The sequence below is a fragment of the Sinocyclocheilus grahami genome, unplaced genomic scaffold, assembly GCF_001515645.1.
Source record: "Sinocyclocheilus grahami isolate Dianchi unplaced genomic scaffold, SAMN03320097.WGS_v1.1 scaffold1411.1, whole genome shotgun sequence".
Taxonomy (NCBI): Eukaryota; Metazoa; Chordata; class Actinopteri; order Cypriniformes; family Cyprinidae; genus Sinocyclocheilus; species Sinocyclocheilus grahami.
This window is the reverse complement of record NW_015506590.1, coordinates 203,306-214,025: the sequence shown is the minus strand read 5'-3', so window position 1 is coordinate 214,025 and position 10,720 is coordinate 203,306. Positions and strand designations below refer to the sequence as shown.

At 39.1% G+C, this 10,720-nt stretch overlaps 2 protein-coding genes across 2 annotated transcripts in view; both read right to left on the bottom strand.

Moving 5' to 3' along the window:
* f7l (coagulation factor VII, like) overlaps positions 1-6,767 on the bottom strand; it is a 10,912-nt gene extending 4,145 nt beyond the window's left edge. The window contains exons 1-7 of the mRNA XM_016256285.1: positions 6,629-6,767; positions 6,360-6,523; positions 4,924-4,948; positions 4,525-4,638; positions 4,296-4,442; positions 1,776-1,867; positions 685-805 (exon numbers count right to left, since the gene is read on the bottom strand). Coding sequence (XP_016111771.1) covers positions 685-805; positions 1,776-1,867; positions 4,296-4,442; positions 4,525-4,638; positions 4,924-4,948; positions 6,360-6,523; positions 6,629-6,713 — 748 coding nt within the window. The 5' untranslated portion in view covers positions 6,714-6,767. The remainder of the gene's footprint in view (positions 1-684; positions 806-1,775; positions 1,868-4,295; positions 4,443-4,524; positions 4,639-4,923; positions 4,949-6,359; positions 6,524-6,628) is intronic.
* Positions 6,768-8,065: 1,298 nt separating this feature from the next.
* Positions 8,066-8,518, bottom strand: LOC107570069 (coagulation factor X-like). Its single transcript, XM_016256261.1, has 2 exons — positions 8,380-8,518; positions 8,066-8,274 (listed from the first exon to the last, which is right to left on the bottom strand). The coding sequence occupies exons 1-2, from the start codon at positions 8,462-8,464 to the stop codon at positions 8,066-8,068; spliced, it is 294 nt and encodes a 97-aa protein (XP_016111747.1). The 5' UTR covers positions 8,465-8,518.
* Positions 8,519-10,720: the final 2,202 nt, after the last annotated feature.

Sequence of the window (10,720 nt, the reverse complement as noted above, 5' to 3'; positions counted from 1 at the left end):
CAGGCTGAAGGAAATGTAAATTCACGTCTGTACAGTAGAACGCAGAAGAAGAAAGTTCAACACTCTTCAGCAATAAAAACAGAAGAAGAAATGTTAGTTTATCTTTTTGCTTATTAGTATGGTTCAATTGGATCACCAAAGGTCAGCAGCAAATTGGTTTATAAAATGGGATTAAATACATAAAGGATATTTGTATTATTTAACATATTTAATTATTGCAGCTTTGAGTCATATTCTGAGTTGCTTTTAACTGTTTTTATTAATTTTGAGGAAAACTAAATCTGATATTTATTTTTTTGTGTGAGTGAGATGAATTAAAGCATGTTCACATTTATTCTAGAACTAAAGTAACATCTTACTCCCGATTTCTCTCAACATGGGCACAGGAGAGCTTTCAATCAATAAATGGGGGGAAAAAAGTAACTGGCGTTACTTATTTGAAAAAGTAACTAATTTGTAAATTAAAAAGTAATGTGTTACTTTACTAGTTACTTTTAAAAAGTAATCTGATTACGTAACTCAAATTACTTGTAATGCATTACCCCCAACACTACCTGTTGAATCCACTGCCGTTCGATCCAGAGTTTCTAAATTCTAAATCAGAGTTTGACAAACTTGCAATTGCAGCAACTCCCAGAGACAAACCCAATAATGACGGCAGTTCCCGACCGAGACATTTCTTACCAACTGTTACTTGTAAGATGTCTGGATCCTTTTCCCAAACGCAGTGAGCTGCGGTGAGAATCCATTGGGAATCTAGAATAACGGCACCGCATTTATACTGTTCCTTATGCTGTAGTAAAGCCTGTGGAGGAGACGCACACACACAGAAACATTGACCGAGAAAACACCAAACGAACAGAGAGACCAGATCTGAAGAACAAATGGATTCTGATGAAAGTACGCTCTTCAAAATGAAGGTTCTTTTGTGGAATTTATGTTTTCATGAAGAAAATGTAAAATCTATGGCACCTTCCCATCAAACAAAAAGTTATTTAGATTATTAAAATGTTAAATGCACTAAAAAAACTGTGCTTTTAAGGGACAGATCTCTGAAAGGTTCTTTGGGAAATTGTTCTCCTACGGCATCACTGCCAACATTTTGGAAGCTGTGTCCAGAGAAATCAACATGCTGTTCATTTGCTGTCCTGATGAATCCTCACCTGCCACGGACACTGTCCTTTAGGACACACGTCGCCCTTCACTATCCTCGGACGCACACCCTTCGGCACCAGCCTTCCACACGGGAATCCATCTGAGCACATGATGAGAAACACAATATGGCCTTACAGCACAAACACAATGATTTTAGAGTTATCCACCTGAGTTTCCCAAACGCAGTGAGCTGCGGTGAGAATCCATTGGGAATCTAGAATAACGGCACCGCATTTATACTGTTCCTTATGCTGTAGTAAAGCCTGTGGAGGAGACGCACACACACAGAAACATTGACCGAGAAAACACCAAACGAACAGAGAGACCAGATCTGAAGAACAAATGGATTCTGATGAAAGTACGCTCTTCAAAATGAAGGTTCTTTTGTGGAATTTATGTTTTCATGAAGAAAATGTAAAATCTATGGAACCTTCCCATCAGACAAAAAGTTATTTAGATTATTAAAATGTTAAATGCACTAAAAAACTGTGCTTTTAAGGGACAGATCTCTGAAAGGTTCTTTGGGAAATTGTTCTCCTACGGCATCACTGCCAACATTTTGGAAGCTGTGTCCAGAGAAATCAACATGCTGTTCATTTGATGTCCTGATGAATCCTCACCTGCCACGGACACTGTCCTTTAGGACACACGTCGCCCTTCACTATCCTCGGACGCACACCCTTCGGCACCAGCCTTCCACACGGGAATCCATCTGAGCACATGATGAGAAACACAACATGAGTTTACATCAACAGCAATATGGCCTTACAGCACAAACACAATGATTTTAGAGTTATCCACCTGAACATTCCTCTAGCTCAATCAGTAGATCATGGCGCTATCCATGTCAACGTCATGGGTTCGATTCCCAGGGAATGCGTGAACTGATCACATGTATACCTTCAATGCAGTGTAAGTCGTTTTGGATAAAAGCATCTGCCAAATGCATAAATGTAAACATATCCAGCACACTGATGTGCATTGGAGCTCAAAATATGAATCATCTCCGAGACACTCCTTGTGTCCCTATAATATAGTAGGTGAAAAACGTACTTTTTTAATGGTGGGGTAAGTTCATTAATTCATACTCGGTTAGTGTGTGATTTCAGATGCAGCAAATGTTGGGAATAGCATAGGCCTACTAACATATGACATCTGCGAGTTCTGCAGTTTGCAGCATATTTAATGCTCAGTATTTGAATTTTCTGTATGCATGACCAACTACATGTCAATGTGTGCAATATAGACCCACAGTACAGTGAGTGACACACTGCATCCCACAATGCAATGTGCCTGACTCGACCCTCCATTTCTAATCAGCAGTGATAGCGGCATTGGTTTTTCCTGATTTATTAGGTCACACTGCAAAAAGTTCAGACACTGAACTTTCAGGCAAATGCTAAATCCCATTATTTCTGAGCTGATAACTGGACGCCGCTGTGTGTGTATGTTGCTGTATAATGCAAACTGTTTCACATACTTCTAGTCTAGGCAGTGGACAGTATTTTGAACAGAGCCGATGGCTAAGATGTCTGTGTTTGTGGACTGACCCTGCGGCACGCAGCTGCTGTTGTCTATGTGTAGTGTGTATCCAGGTGCACAATCACAGCGATGGGTCGAATCACTGATTTCTACACAGAAGTGCTCGCAGCCGCCGTTCCTGTACAAACATCCGTAGGAAGTGGGTGGAAATATTTCTGTGGGACGTATGACAGGATTAACACGAGTAGATGCTCATTCTGCAGATCTTTGTGTTGTGTTGTGATGATTGTGTGTTACCTTTGTCGCAGTGTCGCCCCTCAAAGGTCACTGGACAGATGCAGATGTATGCGTTTATCTGATCCACACACGTGGCTCCGTTCTGACACGGTCCGCCCTGACAATGATCCACCTCTGAAGAGGCAAACAAGATTTACACAGATGCACAAGATCTGAGGATGGGGTTTGTGCAAACTCACTGTCGGTGGCTGTCAGGGCATTTCTATACAGTCTAAGGAGTTCTGCATGGTTGTTAGCTCGTTGCTATGCAGTTTCAATTAAACTTACTTAAAAATTTATGTGCACACATTTAAAAACCTGTTCAAGAGTTTTTTAAAGTATTTTAGCGTCTAACTATTCATGAAATGCAATCTGTTTTTATCAGATGTGTGTAAGCTGCACTTGAAGTTGCTGGTTTACCTGTGTATCTCTTCCAGAAATCTTCCTGAAACACAACAGGAGAGTTCTGTTAGATTTCCTTCAGCTCTTCTGCTATTTCTGTGCTGTTGTTGGTTGTTTTGTCTCAAATTCAAACACAAACTTTCATTAATGTCATGAGTGTCTCACTGTATGGCTGATTCTGAATGCAATATGGCCTTACAGCACAAACACAATGATTTTAGAGTTATCCACCTGAACATTCCTCTAGCTCAATCAGTAGATCATGGCGCTATCCATGTCAACGTCATGGGTTCGATTCCCAGGGAATGCGTGAACTGATCACATGTATACCTTCAATGCAGTGTAAGTCGTTTTGGATAAAAGCATCTGCCAAATGCATAAATGTAAACATATCCAGCACACTGATGTGCATTGGAGCTCAAAATATGAATCATCTCCGAGACACTCCTTGTGTCCCTATAATATAGTAGGTGAAAAACGTACTTTTTTAATGGTGGGGTAAGTTCATTAATTCATACTCGGTTAGTGTGTGATTTCAGATGCAGCAAATGTTGGGAATAGCATAGGCCTACTAACATATGACATCTGCGAGTTCTGCAGTTTGCAGCATATTTAATGCTCAGTATTTGAATTTTCTGTATGCATGACCAACTACATGTCAATGTGTGCAATATAGACCCACAGTACAGTGAGTGACACACTGCATCCCACAATGCAATGTGCCTGACTCGACCCTCCATTTCTAATCAGCAGTGATAGCGGCATTGGTTTTTCCTGATTTATTAGGTCACACTGCAAAAAGTTCAGACACTGAACTTTCAGGCAAATGCTAAATCCCATTATTTCTGAGCTGATAACTGGACGCCGCTGTGTGTGTATGTTGCTGTATAATGCAAACTGTTTCACATACTTCTAGTCTAGGCAGTGGACAGTATTTTGAACAGAGCCGATGGCTAAGATGTCTGTGTTTGTGGACTGACCCTGCGGCACGCAGCTGCTGTTGTCTATGTGTAGTGTGTATCCAGGTGCACAATCACAGCGATGGGTCGAATCACTGATTTCTACACAGAAGTGCTCGCAGCCGCCGTTCCTGTACAAACATCCGTAGGAAGTGGGTGGAAATATTTCTGTGGGACGTATGACAGGATTAACACGAGTAGATGCTCATTCTGCAGATCTTTGTGTTGTGTTGTGATGATTGTGTGTTACCTTTGTCGCAGTGTCGCCCCTCAAAGGTCACTGGACAGATGCAGATGTATGCGTTTATCTGATCCACACACGTGGCTCCGTTCTGACACGGTCCGCCCTGACAATGATCCACCTCTGAAGAGGCAAACAAGATTTACACAGATGCACAAGATCTGAGGATGGGGTTTGTGCAAACTCACTGTCGGTGGCTGTCAGGGCGTTTCTATACAGTCTAAGGAGTTCTGCATGGTTGTTAGCTCGTTGCTATGCAGTTTCAATTAAACTTACTTAAAAATTTATGTGCACACATTTAAAAACCTGTTCAAGAGTTTTTAAAAGTATTTTAGCGTCTAACTATTCATGAAATGCAATCTGTTTTTATCAGATGTGTGTAAGCTGCACTTGAAGTTGCTGGTTTACCTGTGTATCTCTTCCAGAAATCTTCCTGAAACACAACAGGAGAGTTCTGTTAGATTTCCTTCAGCTCTTCTGCTATTTCTGTGCTGTTGTTGGTTGTTTTGTCTCAAATTCAAACACAAACTTTCATTAATGTCATGAGTGTCTCACTGTATGGCTGATTCTGAATGATCTGAATTGAGACTGACTCTGAATTATCTGAAGTGAGACTGACTATGAATTGAGACACATTCCGAATTATCTAAATTAAGACTGACTCTGAATGGTCTGAATTGAGACTGACTTTGAATTACCCGAAGTAAGACTGATTTTGAATGATCTGACTCTGAATTAAGACTGGGTCTGAATGGTCTGACTCTGAATTAAGACTGAGTCTGAATGGTCTGAATTGAGATTGACACTGAATTATCAGAATTGAGACTGACTCTGAATTATCTGAACTCAGACTGACTCTGAATTATCTGAACTTAGACGGTATTTTCTGAATTGATTCTGAATGATCTGAGTTGATACTGACTCTGAATTATCTGAATTGATTCAGAATTATCTGAATTGAGACGGAATCTGAATTGAGACTAACTCTGAATTGAGACTGACTCTGAATTGAGACTTACTATGAATTATCTGAACTAAGACTGTATTATCTGAATTGATTCAGAATTTTCTGAATTGAGACTGAATCTGAATTGAGACATACTATGAATTATTTGAACTGAGACTGTATTATCTGAATTGATTCTGAATTATCTGAATTGAGACTGACTCTGAATTATCTGAACTGAGACTGTATTATCTGAATTGATTCTGAATTATCTGAATTGAGACTGACTCTGAATTATCTGAACTGAGACTGTATTATCTGAATTGATTCTGAATTATCTGAACTGAGACTGACTCTGAATTGAGACTTACTATGAATTATCTGAACTGAGACTATTATCTGAATTGATTCTGAATAATCTGAATTAAGACTGATTCTGAATGATCAGAATTGAGACTGACTTTGAATTACCTGAATTAAGACTGACTCTGAATTAAGACTGATTCTGAATGACCTGAATTAAGACTGACTCTGAATTAAGATTGATTCGGAATGATCAGAATTGAGACTGACTCTGAATTAAGACTGATTCAGAATGATCAGAATTGAGACTGACTCTGAATTAAGACTGATTCGGAATTATCAGAATTGAGACTGACTCTGATTTATCTGAACTGAGACTGTATTATCTGAATTTATTATGAATAATCTGAATTGAGACTGACTCTGAATGGTCTGAATTGAGACTGACTTTGAATTGAGACTGATTCTGAATGATCAGAATTTAGACTCAGTCTGAATGATCTGAACTGATTTTGAATGATCTGAATTAAGAGTGACTCTGAATCAAGCACTACGTCAGTCTGAGCAGATCTTTCCAAGGTCTTGTTCTCCTCACCAGTTGTTCGGGGACGGTGAAGATCTCTCTGGCCTCCTCATAAGAGCAGATCTCCTCAAGACACTCTCTCTCCAGATCGCCCAGCTTCAGCTCCTCCAGGAAGGAGTTTGCCCGTCGGACACGATGCGTTAATGCCCGGTTTGCCTCAGACTTACTGAGGAAGACTGCAGATGACGAAGAGACCAAGAGTACATGTCAGGCAGACAGTGAGTGAGTCTGAATATCATACCTAATCTCACAAACACAGTTTTTAAGATCTCCACTCTCACCTGATGGAAGCCCAAAGCAACCTGGGACGGCGAGCAGCGTCAGGATCATGTGGCAGAGCTTCATTCTGTTCAGGTTGGACTCCATGATGTTTTAGCTTCAGGTTCGAAGTCCGTAACTCATCGGCTGTGGTCTGGACACACTGTGGGCAAACAGACAACAGATTGCACAATACTGTGTGACTGAAGGGGCTCTTTAAATCACCAGCAGATGGAGCCGCTGATACAGAAACTGAGGAACAGCCATTCTTCACTTCATTCATGCCATGGTTAGATTTCACACAAGGGCTGATATTATCTCAACAAATTAGGTGGTGGCATGAGATCAAACTAGACACAAATATTCAGCTGTTACTTTTAAGTTGGCGCTTAAAACAAAAAGAAATGCCTGTCAGTATTTTAATGTATTTCTTCTTGACAAAGATCTGCTGTAAATTCAGCACAAACTGCTTTAACATTGACTCAATTCATACTTCCTTCAGTAGATGATCATTTCAGTTGATTTTGTTATTTCAGTTTCTTGGGTGCGCTTGATTTGGGATTTTAGAAGCAGTATACCTTTTAAGAAATTTAAAGAAATCATGCAAAAATGATAATTCTGTCATCATTTACTCCCCAGGGTTTCTGCAGGTCTTAAAAAGTCTTCATTCGCCCACAGATTAAGTTGTAATAAAAAAAAAAATATTTTCACAATGTATCAAAGATACATTACTGGAGATGCAAAATGAGAATATGAAGTCTTGTTTTCTTAGAAATTAATTAAAATTAAACGAGCTTAAAACAAGATCATTCTTTTGATCATTATCTCACTTCGTTTTGATGAATTTCTCTAAAACAAGACTTCATATCGTCTGTGATTTTGCATCTCTAGTAAATGTATCTTGATTTAAACATTTTTAGATGTTTGCACTGGAACACAAGACAGAAACACTGAGGAAGAATCAGAAGCTTCAGTAAAAGATATTCCCGTATTCTAGTGTTTGGGAGCAGAGATTATATAAATATATATATTTTTTTTTATTTATTTTTTTTTTTTTTTTTGGGAGACTCTGAATTAAGACTGATTCTGAATGATCAGAATTGAGACTGACTTTGAATTACCTGAATTAAGACTGACTCTGAATTAAGACTGATTCAGAATGATCAGAATTGAGACTGACTCTGAATTAAGACTGATTCAGAATGATCAGAATTGAGACTGACTCTGAATTAAGACTGATTCGGAATTATCAGAATTGAGACTGACTCTGATTTATCTGAACTGAGACTGTATTATCTGAATTTATTATGAATAATCTGAATTGAGACTGACTCTGAATGGTCTGAATTGAGACTGACTTTGAATTGAGACTGATTCTGAATGATCAGAATTTAGACTCAGTCTGAATGATCTGAACTGATTTTGAATGATCTGAATTAAGAGTGACTCTGAATCAAGCACTACGTCAGTCTGAGCAGATCTTTCCAAGGTCTTGTTCTCCTCACCAGTTGTTCGGGGACGGTGAAGATCTCTCTGGCCTCCTCATAAGAGCAGATCTCCTCAAGACACTCTCTCTCCAGATCGCCCAGCTTCAGCTCCTCCAGGAAGGAGTTTGCCCGTCGGACACGATGCGTTAATGCCCGGTTTGCCTCAGACTTACTGAGGAAGACTGCAGATGACGAAGAGACCAAGAGTACATGTCAGGCAGACAGTGAGTGAGTCTGAATATCATACCTAATCTCACAAACACAGTTTTTAAGATCTCCACTCTCACCTGATGGAAGCCCAAAGCAACCTGGGACGGCGAGCAGCGTCAGGATCATGTGGCAGAGCTTCATTCTGTTCAGGTTGGACTCCATGATGTTTTAGCTTCAGGTTCGAAGTCCGTAACTCATCGGCTGTGGTCTGGACACACTGTGGGCAAACAGACAACAGATTGCACAATACTGTGTGACTGAAGGGGCTCTTTAAATCACCAGCAGATGGAGCCGCTGATACAGAAACTGAGGAACAGCCATTCTTCACTTCATTCATGCCATGGTTAGATTTCACACAAGGGCTGATATTATCTCAACAAATTAGGTGGTGGCATGAGATCAAACTAGACACAAATATTCAGCTGTTACTTTTAAGTTGGCGCTTAAAACAAAAAGAAATGCCTGTCAGTATTTTAATGTATTTCTTCTTGACAAAGATCTGCTGTAAATTCAGCACAAACTGCTTTAACATTGACTCAATTCATACTTCCTTCAGTAGATGATCATTTCAGTTGATTTTGTTATTTCAGTTTCTTGGGTGCGCTTGATTTGGGATTTTAGAAGCAGTATACCTTTTAAGAAATTTAAAGAAATCATGCAAAAATGATAATTCTGTCATCATTTACTCCCCAGGGTTTCTGCAGGTCTTAAAAAGTCTTCATTCGCCCACAGATTAAGTTGTAATAAAAAAAAAAATATTTTCACAATGTATCAAAGATACATTACTGGAGATGCAAAATGAGAATATGAAGTCTTGTTTTCTTAGAAATTAATTAAAATTAAACGAGCTTAAAACAAGATCATTCTTTTGATCATTATCTCACTTCGTTTTGATGAATTTCTCTAAAACAAGACTTCATATCGTCTGTGATTTTGCATCTCTAGTAAATGTATCTTGATTTAAACATTTTTAGATGTTTGCACTGGAACACAAGACAGAAACACTGAGGAAGAATCAGAAGCTTCAGTAAAAGATATTCCCGTATTCTAGTGTTTGGGAGCAGAGATTATATATATATATATTTTTTTTTTTGTTTGTTTTGTTTGTTTGTTTTTTTATTGTGGAAATTAATTCAAAATTAATAGAGATCTGTTGGAAGCTGTATCTTCAAAAGTGAAAAGTGTTGCATTGTGTTCTCTCTTAATTACATTTAGAGGACATATTGTGTTCCATTCAATTTATTCCTTACATTTTATGACTAGGTCTTAAATTTAAGACCTTAACGTTTTTAATTTAAAAACTTAAATCCTAAATTTCCCTTCACAAAACCTGGAGAAGCCCTGCTCCAAATGTCGCTCCAAACCTTTGACTTATTCTTCATATTTGAATTGTTTTTGGTTTTTTTCCATTCATTCCAAACAATGAATGTGAGTGGGGTCCAATGTTGTTTGGTTTCCAATGTTTCACTAAATATCTTGTGTTTCTGCAGAAGACAGAAAGTCATACAGGAGAAACATGAGAGTGAGTAAATGATGACAGAACGATCATTTCCAGGTGAACTCTTCCTTTAAGTATAAAGTTTCCTTTGACTTTAATGGTTGAACATTCAAACAGTGTTCCCCGTCTGACAGCACAGTAGCGTTTGCAATGAATCATCTATATCACATACTACTCTGTTCGGGTTTACAGCTTCTCTAACTTTCATTTACATAAAACTATAAGAAGCCCTGTGGTTTCCGTCTTGAAATCAGCTCGGGTTTAAACTCTAGTTCAGATCTGCGTGTGATGAGCTGCTTTACATGCTTCTGGGGCGTCTGAACTTTAGCTTCTCGTCTCGTTTGTTGAGACCACAGAGAGATGCGTGGTTTAAACAGATCCACACAACACTCACAGTTCAGCTCACATTCAGAGCTGCTGCAAACACAGTGATAATAAAGACACGGAGAAGCATACTCACGGATTCATCTGATTTATATTTGAAAAAATGAGAAGTATAAATATACATTAAAATACTGACATGTTCACAAGCGAACGAGAGATCAACTCAACCCAGATCTTCAACAAAAACTACCATCTTCACAAAACGAGTGAATAATCTGACGTACTACATAAAAAGAAGATCATTTAATAATGTGCACATTATACACACACACACACTCACACTCACACACACACTCACACTCACTCACTCACTCACACACACACTCTCTCTCTCTCACACACACACACACACACACACACACACACACACACACACACACTCATGCAAGCACACACTCACTCACTCACTCACACACGCACACACTCGCTCACTCACTCACACACACACGCACACACACACTTTCTCACTCACACACCCACACACACACACACACACACACACACACACACATACACACACTCACTCACTCACACAC